At 40.0% G+C, this 21,884-nt stretch overlaps 1 protein-coding gene across 2 annotated transcripts in view; it reads right to left on the bottom strand.

The window, feature by feature from the left end:
• ATAD2 (ATPase family AAA domain containing 2) overlaps positions 1 to 20,037 on the bottom strand; it is a 70,260-nt gene extending 50,223 nt beyond the window's left edge. The window contains exons 1-3 of one of the 2 annotated variants that reach the window (XM_067711352.1): positions 19,739 to 20,037; positions 7,438 to 7,586; positions 1,204 to 1,253 (exon numbers count right to left, since the gene is read on the bottom strand). In XM_067711352.1, coding sequence (XP_067567453.1) covers positions 1,204 to 1,253; positions 7,438 to 7,586; positions 19,739 to 19,906 — 367 coding nt within the window. In that variant the 5' untranslated portion in view covers positions 19,907 to 20,037. Of the gene's footprint in view, positions 1 to 1,203; positions 1,254 to 7,437; positions 7,587 to 19,042; positions 19,618 to 19,738 lie in introns of those variants that run through there. The other variant, XM_067711353.1, reaches the window with a different exon arrangement.
• Between the last annotated feature and the right edge of the window lie 1,847 nt (positions 20,038 to 21,884).

Here is a 21,884-nt window from a genome sequence, read left to right as displayed (position 1 = left end):
CCATCACTTGCATTACCGCCTGAGCTCCGCCTCCTGTCAGATCAGTGGTGGCATTAGATTCTCATAGGAGCTCAAACCCTACTGTGAACTGCGCATGCGAGGGATCTAGGTTGCACACTCCTTATGAGAACCTAATGCCCGATGATCTGAGGTGGAGTTGAGGCAGTGATGCTAGCGCTGGGGAGCAGGTGCAAATACAGATTATCATTAGCAGAGAGATTTGACTGCACAGAGACCATAATAAATCAATTGCTTGCCGACTCATACCAAAACCCTATCAGTGAGTGGCAAGTGAAAACAAGCTCAGGGCTCCCACTGATTCTGCATTATGGTGAGTTGTATAATTATTTCATTATATATTACAATGTAATAATAACAGAAATAAGGTGCACAATAAATGTAATGCTCTTGAATCATCCCCAAACCATCCCCCCAACACCCCCGCCCCCCGGTCTGTGGAAAAATTGTCTTCCATGAAATTGGTCCCTGCTGCTAAACAGGATGGAGACTGCTACCATATTGTATACTTGAAAGTTGCTGGGAGAGTGGATCTTGAGTGTTCTCAGCACAAAAAAGAAATGGTAATTATGTGACATGATGCAGGTGTTAGATAAAGCCACGGTAATTATCATTTTGCAATATATAAGTATCAAATCAACAATGCAATGTACTCCTTAAGTTAAGGCAATGTTATATGCCAATTATATTAAAATAAAGCTAAGGAAAAAAATTGTGGTATATCCACATAATGGAATACTACTCAGCAATAAAAAGCAACAACATGGATGATACTCAAAGTAATTATGCTGAGTGAAAGAAGCCAAAGAAGAATGCATGCCATATAATTCCATTAATATAAAACTCTAGACAATACAAACTCACCATACTCTACAGCACTCTGTAGAGTGCTGTCACACTCTCTACAGTGACAGCAAGCAGATTGGTGGCTGCTCAGGAATCTTGGGTCATGGAGAGGAGCTAGAGGAGCCAGGAGCGATTACAAAGGGGCCTGAGGAAATCCTGGAGGGTGATGGTTATCTTTACTACCTTATCGTGGTGATGGTTTGACGGCATGCACTTATATCAAAACCAAACAAACTGTACACTTCAAATATGGAGTTTATTGTATGTACCACAATATGCCTGTAAACAAAATACTAAATACATGCTTTAAAAAATTTAAATGCCTTTAACATTACTTACCTTCTTTGCACTCTTCTTTTTTTTTATCAGCCTGCTGTCTGGCCAACTGCCTATATGAAAAAAATATAGCAAATAATTCAAAATAATTTTAAATCCTATATTTTATAATACTACAAACTAGGACCAAAAATTAAATCAGCTTGTAGGGTAAATACTTAGAGTTACCTAAAAACCAGTGAAAAAATAGCGTGAGAATACCTGTGCTTATATATTGTTATGGCTAAACAAAGGCTGAGAACCCTGTTGTGAAATTCAATGATATACAGCTGTGTCTCAGTAACAGCAGGGGATTGGTTCCAGGACCCCACATGGATACCAAAATCCGAGGATGCTCAAGTCTCTTATATAAAATGGCATAGTATTTGCATATAACCTCTGCCCATCCTCTTTTATTTTTATTACTATTATTATTATTTTTTTTGCGGTACGCGGGCCTCTCACTGTTGCGGCCTCTACCGTTGCGGAGCACAGGCTCCGGATGCGCAGGCTCAGCGGCCATGGCTCACGGGCCCAGCCGCTCCGCGGCACGTGGGATCTTCCCGGACCGGGGCACGAACCCACGTCCCCTGCATCGGCAGGCGGACTCTCAACCACTGCGCCACCAGGGAAGCCCCATCCTCTTGTATTTTTTTTTTTTAATAAATTTATTTATTTTTGGCTGCGTTGTGTCTTCCTTGCTGTGCGTGGGCTTTCTCTAGCTGCCGCAAGTGGGGGCTACTCTTCATTGAGGTGCGCAGGCTTCTCTTGTTGCAGAACACGGGCTCTAGGCACGCGGGCTTCAGTAGTTGTGGCACGTGGGCTCAGTAGTTGTGGCACATGGGCTCTAGAGCGCAGGCTCAGTAGTTGTGGCGCATGGGCTTAGGTGTTCCGCCGCATGTGGGAACCTTCCCGGACCAGGGCTCGAACTCGTGTCCCCTGCGTTGGCAGGCAGATTCTTAACCACTGTGCCATCAGGGAAGCCTGTCCTCTTGTATACTTTAAATCACCTCTAGTTTACTTATAATACCTAATACAATGTAAATACTATGTAAACAGTTGTTGGTGAGTGGTAAATTCAAGTTTTGCTTTTTGGAGATTTCTGGAATTTGGGGGGAGGGGATATTTTCAATCCACTGTTGGTTGAATCTGCACATGCAGAACCAGTGGATACAGAGGGCCAACTGTATGCGTTAACTTTTAGCTAAACAGAATTAATCAGAACAAAGTATCTTACTTAAAACAAGAAATGAAATCCTTAGCCTAAGTATTTAGGTATAACTAAACTATTAAGCACTGAGTAAAAACAAGACAATGTGTTTTATACCACAGGGATATAGTGGTCCCACATCCTTGAGGACCTATAAACATGTTACAGAACTTAGTGACATGTTCATTTCCTTCTCCGAACATTTGCTGGCTACAATCTTTACATGACATGTAGAAAGAGTCACATTTGTGAATCAGATATCCCACCTACAAACTGGTATACAGAATCTGTTGAATTGCAAAGAAGACCTTCCAAAGCTTAAACAAAGTATCCTTCTCTCATCTTTTTCCCCAAATCCACTGAGCAACAAAGCAGTATGTCTCATTAACCTATTTTTAGGGGCTCAATTTTCCATACTTGGATAGGCTATATTAATCAACCTATGAATCAAGCAATATTTGCAAGTGTGCTGGTTAAACCCATGGAGTTTCAAATGGGACACTTTAAAATAAAACAAAACCATCTTATCCAGAAGAGCTAACTCATGTGTCCTCCTAACAATGTAAGTCATCATTAATTCCTTATCTCTTTTGGAACACAGGTAAGAACAAAGAACAAAATAAAAAACCTTTCAGCAATCCATCTACAGATCAAGGTCTAGTTTGTTCACAGACTCTTCTCATAGAGGAGACACTCCCTCCATACCATGCAGGTCTACACTTTTATAAACCAGACCCCCATCAGGTGCTAGGGATACAAAGACTAAAGCAGTGTTTTTTTTCTGGGTTTTCTTTTTTTTTTGCCTGTAGGGGAAGGGAAGCACTTTTTACCCTTGCAGGGGTTGCTATACTTGTTCTTAAACAGCTAGATAATAAATATTTTTGGCTTGTCAGTTTCTGTCATAACTACTCATACAACTCTAACAGTGAAGCAGGAATGCAGCCATAGACAGAAGTAATGGGCATGGCTGTGTTCCAATGAAACTATTTACCAAAACAGGAGTCTGGACTTTTGTCAACTCCTGTGAATCTGATGAAAGCTATGGATCTTTTCTCCCTAGAAAACTGCATATACATATACAAGTTTAAACATTACTTCAGAGGTTTCATATGCCCCCTGAAAACCATGATTACTGGACCTAGTTAAGAACTCCAGGACCAGACAAATATATATCCTGCTCTCAAGGCACAGTTATTCAAATCTTTATTATTCTAACAGTCTTGGTCCCCTGGTCTTTGAGCCCCAAATAGATTTAAAACAAAGGGGTGAGGGGTAAAAAAACATAGAAAGGAAGTTAGAGATTACTATAGTCAAACTGGCAACAGCAAAAAGGGTCACCATGATAGGAAGTAAGAAAACTACATAAGGCAGAATTCAAAAATACTATAGACTACTTTATATGTCTTATACAAACAGATCCTGGTGTTACTACTATATAAAATTATCGTCTTTGTAATAATGATGTGAATACAGGGAGTTTTTTTAAAGATAGCAATTCTTTTAAAGATCGGAAGAAATATAAATGGCCAGCCAATAAGCACATGAAAAAATATTCAACATCATTAACCACCAAGGAAATGCAAATGAGAACCACAATGAGATACTTCATACCCACATGGCTAAAACCAAAAGGACAGACTATGGCAAGTGTTACTGAGGATGTAGACAAATTGGAATCCTCATGCACTGCTGGTGGGAATGTAAATGGTACAGCTGCTTTGGACAATGTTAAAACAGAGTTACCGTTTAGCCCACCAATTCACTCCTAGGTATATACCCAAAAGAACCAAAACCCTATGTTCACACAAAAATTTGTACACCAATGTTCATCAACTAATGAGTGGATAAACAAAATGTAACATATTCATATAATGGAATCTTACTTGGCAATAAAAAGAATGAAGTGATGACAGATACTACAATATACATGAACCTTCAAAACATACCAAGTAAAAGAAGCCAAACATGAAAGAACATATGTCGTATGATTCCACTTGTATAAAATATCCAGAATAGGCAAATCCACAGAGATAGAAAGTAGACTTGTGGTTCCCAAGGGGCTGGGGATGGAGGGATAATGCGTATGGTGTTTCTTTTGGGGTGATGAAAATATACTGAAATTAGATAGCAGCAATACTTGTACAATACTGCAAATATTCTAAAACCACTGAATTATACACTTTAAAATCATGAATTTTAATGGTACGTGAATTGTTATTTTAAAATAATTAATAAAGATAGGAATTCAATAAATTTTAGAAGCAACCTCATTTAAAAACACCAAGTCACTCATTTTTAAAAATAATGTTATCTTAAAAAATATTTTTGTTTGTTTATTTATTTATTTATATTTTTGGCTGCGTCGGTCTTAGTTGCAGCACGCAGGATCTTCATTGTGGCGTGTGGGATCTTTGTCGCAGCACGCGGGCTTCTCTCTAGCTGTGGCATGCAGGTTTTCTCTCTCTCTAGTTGTGGCGCACGGGCTCCAGAGCACGTGGGCTTTGTAGTTTGCAGCAAGCAGGCTCTAGTTGCGGCGTGCAGGCTCAGTAGTTGCAGCGTGCGGGCTTAGTTGCCCTGCGCCATGTGGGATCTTAGTTCCCTGACCAGGGATCGAACCCGAGTCCCCTGCATTGGAAGGCGGATTCTTTACCACTGGACCACCAGGGAAGTCCCACCAAGTCACTCATCTTTAAATCAGGATTAAAAAAGTACTTATTTTAATACATTCCTTTAATACCTAACACAATGTTTCACAGACCTGAGTAACATACAGAGCCTTTTAAAGAAAAAGACTTTTGAGGATTTCCAATATTAAGTTTTTTATGATTATGTACAAGCCAAACTAGATATAAATAAATTCATTTAGGTTTTATACAAATGAAACTATAAAAACAACTACCAACAAAAATATTAACGTAATACATTGGAGGTTTTGCTGAAACAAATTAGCCATTTGCTGTGTGAATGTGGTTCAGACTGCTATGGGTTTCTCTTGAGTTTGGCATGTTATGTATTATGTTTATTGTGTAACATGATGACTCAATTCATCCATTTCTCTTTATCTGAAGTGCTCCAAATCTTCATTTGAACAGCACGTCATGACATCACATCACGTGGCTTTCTCTTGGAAGCAGATGCATCCTTTATGTATTAAGGTCAGACTCAGTTTTTTTTGTTTTTTTTTTAATTTATTCATTTTGGTTGTGCTGGGTCTTAGTTGTGGCATGTGGGACCTTTGCTGCGGCATGTGGACTTCTTGGTTGCAGCATGCAAACTTCTTGGTTGCGGTATGCGGACTGCTTAGTAGCGGCATGCATGCAGGATCTCGTTCCCCGACCAGGGATCGAGCCTGGGCCCCCTGCATTGGGAGTGCAGAGTCTTACCCACTGGACCACCACGGAAGTCCCCAGACTCAGTTCTTATCTCCAGAACCCGAGATAACTAAAGCAGTACTACTTGGTACCAAATAGTGCCTGAAATTTTATGGCTATTCTCTATGAGGTAGCAATTTAGATGATTCAGAATATTTTTTCTTCAGATCATGAAATAATCTTTAAATTCTCATAGAGAATTCACGGAACCCACCAATCCAACCCCACGCCAAGAAGACTTCAAGTTTCAGAAATACTGGGGTAGCTTAAAGTGTATTTCATTGATTCTAAAAATTGTACATTTCCCCCCCATTTTACCATCTCTGAAATTGGGATATATCTTAACTACTGATGGTATGTCATAGTTTAACTTTCAGTGTTTTTTTCTTTCTTACTGTCTCATAAAATAATGCTGTGTGTTTCAATTGTTGCTAACTTGGATTCCATGAAATACAGTAGGTATTCCATGAATAGTGGATGAAACAAGATGCAGATTTAAATATATACAATAAAAGACCAAGTATGTAATTGAAAAAAATAACAGTACCAAAAAGAAACTTAAAAGGGCACAACCTCACTTATCTGGAAAATCTGCTACACAAAATAAGAATCGAGCCAAAGCAATCTTGCTGGGGAAAAAAACAGAGCTGGAGGAATCAGGCTCCCTAGAGCCTGCACTCCGCAACAACAGAAGCCACCACAGTGGCCTGCGCACCGCAACAAAGAGTAGTGCCCACTCACTGCAACTACAGAAAGCCCTTGCGCAGCAAAGAAGATCCAACGCAGCCAAAAATAAATAAATAAATATTTTTAAAAAAAATTCTATTTGAGAGTAAGATGGTTCTAGTTTTCTACGTCATTACGAGTAAATTCTTTGTGAGAAGAATTAATGTAAAAACAATTATTTCATCAAATTTTATTATAATTGGCACCCCTCTCCCAATTCCTGTTAAGCCCACCAAAATGGGGACAAAAGTGAAGGTTTTGAGCTAATTAAAGTTAGATTTAAATTTGCCCTGGACCAAATAAACCCAATTTCCATGAAGTACATACTTCCTAATTCACTGAAATTAATTCCTTGAGTATTAAAATGTAATTCATGCCATCTACCTCAGGGTTCTTGAGAAACAAAATTTAAATATGTATAAAGCACCTAGTCAAAAAACCATTGAACCACTAAACAAGTCAAAAAACAAAAACAAAGCCATGTTCTGCCTCCTATGTGAAGCCTTAGAAGAATACCAATAGAGATATTCATAAATGACTTAGAATTGATGAAAAACTTGACAGTAAGTAATCAGAAATATAACTACTATTTTGAATAAAGGTTTTTTACAGACTATGAAGCAGAACCACATATCATAAGTTATAGTCATAAACTCTCTTTAGATTACTCAAGTACCCAGAACTCATCCTATATCAACCAACCTCTTCAGTTGCACTCACACATATCACAGATACCATCTTTGAACAAGAAAATAAAAACAAACCTGACCGGAGGACATATTAAATTTTTAATTCAATAACATTCATTTAGTGCAATTTCATCTCAAATAAATTACATTTTACAATCTGGACTCTTGATGACCAGTCAAGAACACACTTAAAAATTAAATGCAGAACTTAAATTATTACTTTAAAACTATTTTGAATTAGCATTTAAGCATCTTGTATTACCTTGTAAAATGCCTGCCATTAGTATGTTTCTCCGTTATTTCCATATTCTTATCAAAACTAGAATCTGAAGAATTCTGTGCATTTTTTCTCAAGCACCTTAAAGCACGTGTCCGGTGGAAGGTTTCAACTTCCTTAACTGAAGACCCATCCTTTAAAAAAAAATTAAGAAAGACATCTAAGTTTTTCTTCAGTCAAATCCCCAAGTTAAACTCCTAAGATCTGTCTCTGATTAAAAGTTTTAACAACTGCTTTCGGTGCACAGTATCATTTTTGCATCTCCCCAAGAAACGAAAATAATTAATCTCTAGAATAATCATTTTACAATGAACAAATATGAGCAATGTCTATGAGGCGGCTAGTATAAGATTTATTAATGTTTTATAGTTCTACTTCACAACAAGTAGTCTCCAGTGAAATTTTCTACCACTGATAAAAAGTTGTAATAGTTCATAACGGTAAGTACTCCTCTATTTTAAGGCTACAGAAATTAGAAAGATACGCATACACCATGAAACCACTGGAAACAACCCTAAAATGACTGGACTGTCAGAAGTGTAATTTGGTTTGGATGACAAAAAGGAGTTATTACTATCTCACCCAATTTCACCCACATAATGTAAAAAATGAATTTAGAGACTGTTTAGGTACATTAATTTCTTCTAAAAACCACAGAGCTCTATTTAACTTTATTTTTGCTCAAGAGACTACAGGCTCTCTAAGTTACTGGGTTGCTTTATGAGCTACAGAGGTTCTGTCATAAAGTATTCAAAATTTCATACATGCCTCTTAGAAATCATACAGAGGATACTTTTACGTTAGAAGAGAAGGCAAATGTACCTAACAACTCTATAATCCTATGTCTTACTACTCTAAAAACTTATAATTTTAGAAAAACAGGCAGTGTTTTTTTTAAAAAACAATAAAACATCAGTGCCCCCTTACCCCATGCACCTCAGGCTGGCTTTACCTGGTCATTTCCTTATATTTTATTAGGATATTTTGTCATTGAATTTTGTTTCAGGAAGAATATTTGATTGGTTCAAAGGTAAAGTAAGGATATTTACACCACAAGGATCTGTGCAAGAATTAGACAGGTTCTTAAAGGCACGAGAGGACAATTAAAAAAATTAGTTTCTTCATAAGGTATTAAGTGATACGTATGATTTGTTACTTTTATCAGTGTACCTATATTTCAGGATGTTTCAAAAAAGAATAGCTATACATTTAGGTAGGTGTATTATTTTTTAGATGAATACCTACCTACATCTGAGATGGGTGTAGTGTAACATAAGACTTTCCAAGGAAAATTGTAAGGGTATCTATTTCCACTCTCTCAACTTCCATGTGTACTTTTTTCTTAAAATGGACCTAAGGGCTTCCCTGGTGGCGCAGTGGTTGAGAGTCCGCCTGCCGATGCAGGGGACACGGGTTCATGCCCCGGTCTGGGAAGATCCCACATGCCGTGGAGCGGCTGGGCCCGTGAGCCACGGCTGCTGAGCCTGCGCGTCCGGAGCCTGTGCTCCGCAACGGGAGAGGCCACAACAGTAAGAGGCCCGTGTACCACAAAAAAAAACCCCACAAAAAACCAAAAAAAAAAAAAAAACGGATCTAAGAAGGCATCTTAACACAGGCATCCTCTTTCATTTACCTTTCTCCCATTTTACAAAAGAAAGTCATAACTCTCACTCATTCTGAATCTTACTATTGTGGGCTGCTTCAAGGCATTAAAAACCTTCCTAAAGCCAAAGAAAAACACTAATGTAGGTGTTAAGCGAATGAATGACTAAGCTAGGCAACAAATCCTTTCCTTTGTTAGGTGGTTTCCAATTCTTCCGCTTTTAACAAAATTGAAAGGAGATCTAATCAAGCTAAGAGACCATTAAAAATGTTTGGCAAGTGATTTTCTGCTTATAAGCCAGAAAAACTGAGTGGCACTGCAAATATAATTCCCTTCATTACTATCTACTTATTTATATGAACAATGTTTCTCAGTGCTTACCTTTATAAAAACAATGAAACTAATGACAAAACACTCTTCAGCAATAAATAAGATTCATCCACAGGGTAGGGGGAAGGGTAAGCTGTGACAAAGCGAGAGAGAGGCATGGACATATATACACTACCAAGTAAGGTAGATAGCTAGTGGGAAGCAGCCGCATAGCACAGGGAGATCAGCTCGGTGCTTTGTGACCGCCTGGAGGGGTGGGAGGGAGGGAGACGCAAGAGGGAAGAGATATGGGAACATATGTATATGTATAATTAATTCACTTTGTTATAAAGCAGAAACTAACACACCATTGTAAAGCAATTATACTCCAATAAAGATGTAAAACAAAAATCAAAAAACAAAAAAACAAAAAACAAAAAAAAAGATTCATCCACAGATACTTAAACTAACTGGGTGGGCAGGGAGACTTAAACCACATGAAATCCTAATAAAAGATTACTTCCTATGTTTAATCATTTTTAATCAAAATAGATACTTTTTTGTTGTTTTGATCAATTGAATGTTAATAATGATAATTCAATACACAAAAATTTTATTTCTTGGAGCTCTGTCATCATGGAAAAGTGGAAAAAATCCAACTTTTGTTTTATAAGTATGAAAGGATAATTAATAACTGACTTTCAAGCATGAAAATATATCAAGATAAAATGCTGTGGGTTAAGTGGATTGAAAATACAAATTAAAAGAGGGAAAAAAAAGAAGGTAAAATTTCTGACTACTAAGAGAACTTGTTCACGTATTAATTTTTTTTTTTTTTTTTTTTGCGGTACGCAGGCTTCTCACTGTTGCGGCCTCTCCCGTTGCGGAGCACAGGCTCTGGACGCGCAGGCTCAGCGGCCATGGCTCACGGGCCCAGCCGCTCCGCGGCACGTGGGATCTTCCCGGACCGGGGCATGAACCCGTGTCCCCTGCATCAGCAGGCGGACTCTCAACCACTGCGCCACCAGGGAAGCCCCATTTATTAATTTTTAATGTTTCAAGACAGGTATCAAATAACTATAATTTTTACATTCCAGTGGATACTTATAAAAGTGTGATGTAATAGTTTTATTTTTTAACGTCAACCTTAAAAAATGACAGAAATGATCCCTTTGTAACTACTTAAACCTATGCGGGGGGCGGGGGAGACCTTACATCTAAGGTCAGCTTAAAAATGTAAAAGCTGGTACTTCCCTGGTGGTCCAGTGGTTAAGACTTCACCTTCCAATGCAGGGGGTGCGGGTTAGATCCCTGGTCAGGAAGTTAAGATCCTACATGCCTCAGGGCCAAAAAACCAAAACATAAAACAAGCAATATTGTAACAAATTCAATAAAGACTTTTTAAAAAATGTGAAAGAGATTATAGAGCTAAAAAAATTTGGAAATGCAGGGGAAAACTTTCATGACATTGGATTTGGCAATGATTTCTTAGGACACCAAAAGCACAGATAACAAAAGAAAAAACAGATAAGTTGAACTTCATCAAAATTAAAGAACTTTTGTACAAAGGACATTATCAGTAGAGTGAAATGGAAACTCATGGAACAGGAGAACATATTTGCAAATCATGTATCTGACAATGACAAAGGACTGATATCCACAATATATAAAGAACTCCTATACTTTTAACACCAACAACAAAAAAAGATAAAAATGGGCAAAATATTTAAATAGACATTCCTCTGAAGAATATACACAAATGGTCAATACACATGAAAAGATGCTCAGCATGAGTAGTCATAAGGAAATGCAAATCAAGCCCAATGAGATACCACTTCACACTCATTAGGATGGCTATTATCAAAAACAAAAAAAGAAAATAAGTATTGGCAAGGATGTGAAGAAACTGGAACCCTTGTGTACACTGTGGAAAATGATATGGCAATTCCTCAAAAAATTCAACATAGAATTACCATATGATCCAGCAATGTTGCTTCTGGGTATATACTCAAAAGAAGTGAAAGCAGGGACCTGAAGAGATATTTGAACGCTCATGTTTATAGCAGCGTATTCACAACAGCCAAAAGGTGGAAGCAATCCCAGTGTTCATCAACAAATGAACGGATTAAAAAATATATATATGTATATATACATATATATAGTACATACAGTGGAATATTATTCAGTGTTTAAAATAAAGGAAATTTTAAACACGCTGAAATAACATGAATGAACCTTGAATACATTATGCTAAGTGAAATAAGTCAGTCACAGAAGAAAGGTTCCTTTTATGAAGCTCCTTGCCAGGGGCTGGGAAGAGGGAAAATTGTGTGTGTGTGTGTGTGTGTGTGTGTGTGTGTGTGTGTGTGTGTGTGTGTGTGTGTGTGTGTGTGTGGTGTGTTGGGTTTTTTTTTGGCGGGATCTCTGTTTCCCGACTAGGGATTGAACCTGGGCCACGGCAGTGAAAGGGCTGAGTCCTAACCACTGGACTGCCAGGGAATTCCCAGGGGAGTTAGTGTTTGATAGGTACAGAGTTTCAGTTTTGCAAGATGAAAAATTCTGCACGCAGAGGGTGGTGATGGTTGCAGAACAATGAATGTACTTATTACAAAACTATACACTTAAAAATGGTTAAAATGATAATTTTATGTTATCTATATGTTATCACAATAAAAAAAGAAAGTAAATGTCACTATATTCCTGGGGATAAAAAAAAAAAAGTTTGTTTCCATAGGAAAAAAGAAAGGAGGAAGTTGCTAAATACCGGGAAAAAGATTCCTTGAGAAACTTAGAAGATTTAATCTTATAAGTGAATCTTTGATTTGCATAGTGAGTGGCTTAGTTCATCGTCCCTAAATAAGCACTAAGCATCAAGAAAGGCTCTCCTTCACAGCATGGAGAAAAAAACAAAACAGGTTTTTTTGAGAGTCACCTATATAAAGGCGCATACTGGGGAATTTAAAAATATAACTTTCAAAAATGGTTTTTATAAAAGCAATATAAAAAGCAATACGTGCCCATTATAATCAGAAAAATGAAGAAATGTACAAAGATGAAACTGTCACCCTTAATTCCAAGCTACCCACAGATAACCACAGTTAACCTTTTGGTGCATAAACCATTCTTTTCCTTTGCAAACACATTCACACTATTTTAAAATTGCGATAATATTATTTATTCTTTGTTACTTTTTTCTAGTGATACAACCATTTTCCCATGTCATAAAATCCATTCTAAAAATCTTTTTACATGAATGAATAGTATTTCAGCCATTACATGAATTTAACAAACTGCTTAATGTTTCATGTATAAGTAATCTGCAATTTTTTGTGTTATAAATACCTCTAGATGAATTATCTTTTTTTTTTTTTTTTTTTTTTTCGGTACGTGGGCCTCTCACTGTTGTGGCCTCTCCCGTTGCGGCGCACAGGCTCCGGACGCGCAGGCTCAGCGGCCATGGCTCACGGGCCCAGCTGCTCCACGGCATGTGGGATCTTCCCGGACCGGGGCACGACCCTGTGTCCCCTGCATCGGCAGGCGGACTCCCAACCACTGCACCACCAGGGAAGCCCTGAATTATCTTTTGAACATCTGATTTCCTAAGGAAACTAGCACAGTTGTTAAATCAAAGTCACATTTTTTTTTTTTTTTTTTTTTTCGGTACGTGGGCCTCTCACTGTTGTGGCCTTTCCCGTTGCGGAGCACAGGCTCCGCACGCACAGGCCCAGCGGCCATGGCTCACGGGCCCAGCCGCTCTGCGGCATGTGGGATCTTCCCGGACCGGGGCATGAACCCGTGTCCCCTGCATCGGCAGGCGGACTCTCAACCACTGCGCCACCAGGGAAGCCCCGAAGTCACATTTTAATACAGCTAATCAAAATAATTCTCAAGAGGTAAGTTAAACACCAACTAGTAACAGTAATTAACACTGGATGATAGAAATGGGTACTTTCACTATCTATTTTTTACATTTTTGCAACATTATAAGAAAAAATTTTCCTAAGAAGTGAAAAGCAAAGAAAACATACTTAGTCTGAAAACTAAACCTAGTGATGTAGTGTCCTCATTTATTCTTTCGCTAAAATCCACTTTAATATTGAGAGCACTGATTGTTCTTAAAAGTGAAGTTTAAAAGGAGAAAAAATATAGTTCATTAGATTTTAAGTCTGTTATAATGTTGCAGAATCAGTAAGTTAGAACAGGGAGCATGCAACAATAAGAAAAGTTTTTCCTCAAAGTGGACACAATTGAGAAAAATATTCTGATGTTATTTTTCCACAAAAGATCAAGCTTAGTAAAGCTTTAAATTAATAAAAAATATGTATGGGAGTCATATTGGTTGAGTTAATTCAAGTTATCAATTCAACAAATGAAATTTAAACAGGATTTTTAAGATCACAGTTATATTACTGACATGAAACGTATTCATCCAGACTTGGGGCTTCTTGAAAGCCTAAAAAGCAGTGTATTCTAATGTACAATGGTATACACATTATACCCACATTACATAGTTGTGACAGCCCTCGTTAGCTTCATATTTAAACACTGGTGTGGTCAATTACTCATCATGGATCTACTCCACAAGTTCCAGCAATTTGCTTTCTAACCATACAGCTCTTCCAGTAGATCTAAATCTCCAAATAGCTAAAGCCAATGGCCTTCTCTACCTCATTCACTTCTATGATCACTCTGTTGTTTGCTTTGATCCTTTGTTTACATGATTTTTTTTTTTTTTTTTTTTGCGGTATGCGGGCCTCTCACTGTTGTGGCCTCTCCCGTTGCGGAGCACAGGCTCCAGACGCGCAGGCTCAGCGGCCATGGCTCACGGGCCCAGCCGCTCCGCAGCATGTGGGATCCTCCCAGACTGGGGCACGAACCTGCGTCCCTTGCATCGGCAGGCGGACTCTCAACCACTGCGCCACCAGGGAAGCCCATGATACTTTTTTTTTTAAACCTAATTCATCCTCTTCCCACCCTTAAAATAAAGCCATTGCTCCAGATCTTAAATATTCTTGTGTTTTGCTATGCACCTTCAAGGATTCAACTCTCAACTCTATATAGGTGACTCACAAAGAAAAATAGTCCTTACCTCTCACCGAACTCTGGCGTCATAGTCCCAAAGATGTACAGCTTACCTCTTCAGCTGGAAACAACACTGCCTTTGCTGCCTCTATCTGAACAGCTCTCAGACCCCTTGTAGTACTTTTGGACTTTTTCTCTCCGTGCCTCTTAATACCACCTTAATTTAGGCTCTGGTTTTCTCTCCTTTGGTCTGTTGTGATAATAATGTACTAATTAAGAGCCCAACCTTTTAAAGATAGACTGCCTACGATTGAACTGTATAATCTTCTCCAAGTTACATAGAGACCTTAGTTTCCATATCTGTAATGAGTATAATAATACTTTATTGGTAAACTTTTAAATTACTATACTTCAATTTAAAAATAGGGACTTTCCTGGTGGCACAGTGGTTAAGAATCTGCCTGCCAATGCAGGGGACACGGATTCGAGCCCTGGTGCAGGAAGATCCCACATGCCACGGAGCAACTAAGCCCGTGCGCCATAACTACTGAAGCCCGCGCGCCTAGAGCCTGTGCTCTGTAACAAGAGAAGCCACTATAATGAGAAGCCCGTGCACAGCAATGAAGACCCAATGCAGCCAAAATTAAAAATATAAATAAATTTATAAAAATTTAAAAATAATAATTTCGGGAAAACAAACAAAATAATAATAGTTACTTTACAGGGGAAGTATGTGTGTGCATATTAGGTACCTTGCCTGGAACACAGCAAATGCTATGTAAATGGTAGCTATCAGTATTATAATCTTTTAACTGGTCTTCCAAACTCCAGATCTGTTGACTATAATCCATCCTAAACACTATCTCATCAGATCTCTGTTCTAAAAGTTGCAACTTCTAAGCCTAAAATCAAGAACCAGCGCAACACAAACTAACAAAAATGGACAATAATGGACTATTATTGTCACAAAACAAGTACACTCTCTCAAATGCAGAGCAGCCCACTCCAGGGAGCAACAGTCATCGCCACTTGTCAAAATATCCCTCTCCATGCTTTGACATACTTCACTGAACTGTACACTTGTCATTTTTGTGTTGTGATATGCTTCAAGTTTTAAAGTATCTCCCATAGGCTGTACATATCAGTGTCGAGTTTGGGATATTTTTCCAGGGTAAATAAACATACAATTGAAAAAAAAAACAACCAAAAACAGTACCTTCTACATACTACAGTGTTTCATTTTACCTAAAAACATACCGAAGAATAAAAACGTACATAAACACAACCCAAAAGTAACGTACAATCATCACCAAGAAAACCCCTACTACCCATCCTTAAGTATCTCTTCAGCATGAGAAACAACCCTAAATTTAATGAATCAAAGAGCCTCAGACCTGTGAAAGCACAGAAATAGGCAATGGCTAGCCTGACTCTGGAGGAAAAGGGCATCCAAACTTATAAATAGGAAGAAAATAAAAGCTTAAAAACCAAAGAAACAGATTTAAAACAACAATAAAATATTTTCAGGGAACCCATACAAGTCAGGGGGAAAACAAATCCTTAAGCGCAGTTGAGTGAGATCATATTCAAAAGGTAAAAGTAAAATGTGGTTGAAATTTCCCCAGCTGTCCAGCGGTTAAGACTCTGCACTTCCACTTCAGGGGGTGAGGGTTCGATCCCTGGTCAGGGAACTAAGATCCCACATGCCATGCAGTGCACCCAAAAACTTAAAAAAAAAAAAAGTAAAATGTGAAAATGTGGTTAATAAATAGGTAACTGTAGGTATCTTCAGAACTTGAAGGTCAGCCTCCAAGATTAGATGAAGAAAAATGCAAGTTAATGAATTAATATGAATAAATCCAACCATCTTTAAAAGGAACCTACTCTAAGAAATGCTGTCAATAAATGTGTGAATGAGACAAGGAAATACCCAAATACAATGAGGGTGGATCAAGGAGTTAAGTTTCTGAAATGCATGATTGATGTAAAAAAGCAAGCTATAATCAAATCAAATGTATTGAATGTAAAGAACCCTAATTAGGAAATATTCCAATCACAAAGGTATGTTTCATTTTTGGTATTGGTGGACTTTGTCAGCATGAATACATTACCCCTGAAGACCCAATCCCACGCTCACTAAATAACACCCTGATTACAATTTGTTCTACGGAGGATTTGAGAGAGGAGTACTATGTCTCAAAAAGATATAATCCCTACTGGAAACCCTAGTCTGGAAAAGAATCTTTTCAACCCTACAACAACCAGGTGAGTGCTAATTGCTCAACCACCACATACCACTGATACAGCAAGACAAACAACAACAAAATATTTATTATGCACCTACTATGCTCTAGGTGCTAGGAATAACAGCTGAACAAAAGGTCAAAATCCAAACCCCTATGGAGTTACATTCTGATTTGGGGAGAGATAAAAATATTTTAGAAGTAGGAAATTATAGGATATTTAGAAGGTGGTAAGTGCTGGGGACCATAAAACAGAGCAAAGGGGCCTGTCAATGAGTGGTTTGCAATGTTAAACAGGGTGGTTAGGATAAGCATCATTGAAAAGGTGAAATTTTAGCAAACACTTGAAAGAGACTGTTTCATAGGTTCTCCTAGGTAGGACTCGCAGCTCTATTGCTTACTATAATGGTGAATTGAGCAACTTATTTAAGTCTCTGTGCCTCAGTCCTCTTACCTGCAAAACAAAGATAATCGCACCTACCTTATAAGTTTATGAGGATCGAGTTAATGTTTGTAAAATTCTTGGAACACATTAAGCACTACGAGTTCTGAGGCTTTTTTTATTTTTTAATTAAAAAAAATGTAAAAGGTAAAGGAATAGCTCATGCAGATATCCAGGGAAAGAGTATTCCCAAAAGAAAGCAGAGCAACTGCAAAGGCCCTGGGATTCAAGAAGCAGCTAGGCCAGAGAGGGTAGAACAGACTGGGTTTTGTAAAAGGGAGAATGGAAGAGGATGTCATCATAAAGAGAAGGGGGCAAGGAGGTACAGGGCTGCTTCTCAACTTTTAAACTTTTACTCTTAGATAGGGATTTTTGAGCAGAGGAGTGATCAACTGTTTGACTTTTTACAAGATCACTCTGTAAGCTATACTGCGAACTGACTTTCAAGGGAGGAGGGCATTACATATAAGGGTGGTAAACAGGGAGGCTAGTCAAGAATTTATTTTAATAATCCATGGGAATTCCCTGGCGGTCCAGTGGTTAGGACTCGGAGCTTTCACTGTCAGGGCCCGGGTTCAATCCCTGGTCGGGAAACTAAGATCCCACAAGCCACAGTGCTAGATCAAAACAAACAAAACCAAAACAAACCAAAACACACACACAAAAACCAAAACACTATATTAATAATCCAGGCAAAAGATGATGGCTTGAACCAGCATGGCAACAATGGAGCAGCTGAGACGTGGTCGGATTCTGAAAAAATTCTGAAAGTAAAGCCAACAGAATCTGCTAATACGAACGGAGAGAAGAGTTAAGGATGATTCTAAGGTTTTTAGCTTGAGGAACTTAAAAGATGGAGTGGCCATTAAAATCGACTGTGGTCTCAACAGCTGACAATGACTGAGTCCTAACTATCAGCCAAGTGTTCAGGTAACCTCCTTACATGCCTGATCACATTTAATTCTCACTACCCTTGTGGTGGGTATCACCCCCTTTTAAGCATAGAAACCTGCTGATATTGGTAAACTGATATTCATAACTAACAGTTGTTTTTTTAAATTAATTTTTTATTGAAGTATAGTTGATTTACAATGTTGTGTTAATTACTGCTGTACAGCAAAGTGACTCAGTTATACATACATATATGTATATATATATACACACACACATACATTCTTTTTCATATTCTTTTCCATTATGGCTTATCACAGGAAGAAGTAACAGTTGTTTTAAGCACCTATGTTTCTTAACCAGTATTCAATGCATCATTACAGTCTCAGGAACTAGCTTTGTCCTGAAGATAATAAACACTCAAATATTTACTGAAATAATTAGCTGTTTCTGAACATAGGTTAGTGAGTCGAGTGACTGAGTTTATTGAAGAAGTGTCCAGCCTCCCCAGATCTCTTAACAACTTCTGCCTGTGATTGAGAAACAGATCCTAAAAGTCAGGAAATTGTTTTTTCAATTCAGAATCACAATTTCAGAGACTGACTGGACCATTTCATTCCCCTCAGTAGAGGAACAACTCGTATAGGGCCTCTACAAAAGACACCACTAATTTCCTATCGCGATCTCTCTCTTACCTGTGGTTTGTCCCTCTCTCCCACCACAGGTTACCTCCCCTTGGCCTCTCATTCTGACTTCCCAGTTCTAACCCTCTCTCTGGTCCTAGTTTTCCCACCCCCATGACTACCCTCCCTTCAACAGAACTAGACTACTTCCTGCTGCCTTAACTACTAACGTTGCTTCCTCAATTTCTCTAACATTTTGTTAGCGCTGTCTCCTCCACCTGTGTCTCTTTCAGCAGCTGGGGTGGGGAGGTGAAGGGAGGAGAAGCACTTTTTTCAGGAAGACCTGCACCTCCTTGGAAACCTACAGACCTTGCTTATAACCGTAGCATGAAATAACAGAAAGGGAAAGGTGGTGGCGGCAGAGAATCCAAGTTCCAATTTTCGATCTACCACTTACTGGTTAGCTTCTTGAGTCTGTTTTTTCATCTGTAAGAGCCATATCGTAACTATCCATTCTCATGGAGCTGTTATGAGGCTTAAGTGAAGAAGACGTACATGAAACGTTGCTCTCCATCTCTCTACATTATGCAACCTGGTATTATTCACTGCGTTCTGGTTACCGAACCCCTCTGGATCGTAAATGAAGGTCAGGGAACCTGAGTTACAACCTTTCTATCCCCCGCGGCCCCTAAAACACTTGTTATGCATACAGGAAGCGCTCAGTAAATGCGTGTGGCTCGCGATCGCTGCAAACCTAGGGCGGGAGCCCGGGCGACTGGACAGGGAGGTGTGTGAGTTCGGGGGCGGGGCAGCCCCAAACCGAGATTCGGCCTCCAGCTGCACTTCGGATGCGGAGGGCTCCGGTTTCCTCTCGAGTAAAAGTGGGTGGTAACGCACCGCTCACCCTCCCGCAGTCAGTCCATCTCTCCACCCGACCCACACCCCTCCGGGGCTCGGATCTTGAGAAGCCTTCCATTTTACTTGTCCTCGACAATACTCCTCCCAACCTACCTCCCTCTCCTTCCTCTACCCCCAGCCAACTGTCACCCGGACCGCCCGCCCACCCACCCCACCATCCGGGCCCCACCGGGCAAAGGGCCGCCGGCAGTCCCCAGGTCCGGCCCCAAGGGGCCCGCTCCAGGCCGGTACTCACGCCCGCGGCGGCCACGGTGACGGCGGACTGCTCAGCGGCGCCGGCCGAGCGGAGCCGCCTCCGGCCGATCTGCTCCAGGCTCAGGAACTCGCTGGACAGGTCCAGAGAGTCCGTGGCCGAGGCGGCGGGGTGGCTGTGCAGCTCTAGGCTGCTGCGGAGGACCACCATCTTCTCTCCTTCCTCGCCCGGGCGTCCGCGGCGGGAGACGAACCCGGCGGCGGGAGACGAACCCGATGCCAAGCGACAGCCGCTCAGGCTCTTCCGCGCTCCGAATTCTGGCGCCACAAGCTCCGCGCCGACGGCCGCAGAGCGCGCGCCCGGAATCCCTCCGCCGCCTGTCCCTCCCACGTCGCCACCCTATCACGGCGGGCTCGAAACTTCCCTCCCATCTGTAGAGCAAAGGACTTTGGGCCGAACTTGAAGAGAATCCACACCGACAGGGTAGAGGACCCGAGCGGACAGTGACGTGAGACCACTCTCTCCTTTTTCTTAGATAGTGCCGGCTCGCAGAGCTCGGCGGAGGGAGACGGCAGGTAGTGGCGCGCGTCCCGTTTGGAATTTTGGCGCTTGGACGCCGTAGGGGGAAGGGAGGCTCCCGGACGCTGTGATTGGCTGGCGGGGCCTGGCGGCTCCTCCCCGCTGCTCCCGACACCTGCCTTCGGCTTCCCGCCACGCGGGATTCAAATGCGAATTGCAGAGTCCTTAACTGGAGTGGGAGAAAGCACTTGGCTTTTGACAGGTCTTGACTTTGATTCTTAAGAGCTTAACCCAAACAAGTTAAGAAAAAGAGAGATAAAAGAGAGCGGGCAGAGTATTATAGTTAAAGCGCAGGTTCTGTACCTAGAGCCAACAGATCCCGCGATCTTGAGCAAATGATTCACCTCGCCGGGTCTTAATTTCCTAATCTGTGTATTAACTCTAATTACAATACCTGAGGTTCTAAAATTTTATTATACCTTAGAACCGTGTCTACACATAAATGTTTGCCAACATTACAGAATTACAGAAGATGGCTTCTCTAAAAAATTAAAACAGTTAACGTGACTACTTTGAAAGAGATAGCAACATGCTGAATGATCAGAATGTGAGAGGAGCCCTACTGAAACAAACAAAAGCTATTTATTGATTTGGATAACCACATTTCCTTAATTCGACATGATTGAGCATCAGTTATGTGCCAGGCAGTATTCTAAGCACTGGGGATGCAGCTGTGAACAAAGAGAGCAAAAATGCCCTCAGAGAACTTAAATTCTGGTAAAAGGAGAAAGACAACAAACGAAATGATACGTTTGTTAAAAGTTAGTAAGTGTTAACAGAGAAATATAGAGTAGGGAAGGTGAAGGGAAGCGTGCAGTTTTAAACGGCGATTAGGGAAGGTCTCACGAAGTGTAAAAAAGACCTAAAGCAGGTTAGGTATATCTGGGAGAAGAGAGATGCATGCAGAGGGAAGGAGAGGACAGTGGGCCTACGAGATCAAAGAGGAAAAAGCTGCTAGGAGCCGATCCTGCAAGGCCTCAGCTTTCAGGCTTTTGCTTTTTATTATGAGATGAAAAGACATCACAGGGTTTTGAACAGAGGAGTGACTTATTCTGACTTTTTGAAAGAATCCGTCTGGCTGCTGCATGGAGAATGTAATATTGGGGACAAACTTCTGCTTAAAAAAAATTGTTGTTAATCTGAAATTCAACTTTAACTGGTTGTCCTGTATTTTTATTTGCTAAATCTGGCAACTCTAGTTAGGAGGCCACTACAATTATCCAGGCAAGCGATGACGTGACACAGACCAGTATGAGAGCTGTGGAGGTAATGAGAAATGGTCAAATACTAGGTATTTTTGGAAGAAAGAGCACATAAATTTGCTAATTAATTGGATTTAGGCATGAGGGAAAGAGAAGAGTCAAAGATGACTCCAATATTTGGTTGCTTGTTTGTTTGCTCGAGCTAATGGCAAGATGGAGCTGTACCTAACTTAGAGAAGGCTCTGGCTAAAGCAAGTTTGGAGGGAATATCAGGAATTCCTTTCCATGCACATTTAAGATACAGAAGTTACTATATATTCACCACTTAAAATTTGGTCTTTTAAGAGTTTAAAAAAATTATATTTACCACAGCATTATTTATCATGTCAAAAAGCTGAAAACAACTT

The sequence above is a fragment of the Pseudorca crassidens genome, chromosome 17, assembly GCF_039906515.1.
Source record: "Pseudorca crassidens isolate mPseCra1 chromosome 17, mPseCra1.hap1, whole genome shotgun sequence".
In the NCBI taxonomy this organism is placed as follows: domain Eukaryota; kingdom Metazoa; phylum Chordata; class Mammalia; order Artiodactyla; family Delphinidae; genus Pseudorca; species Pseudorca crassidens.
The sequence above is the reverse complement of the archived record's forward strand: the minus strand, read 5'-3'. Positions and strand labels throughout refer to the sequence as shown.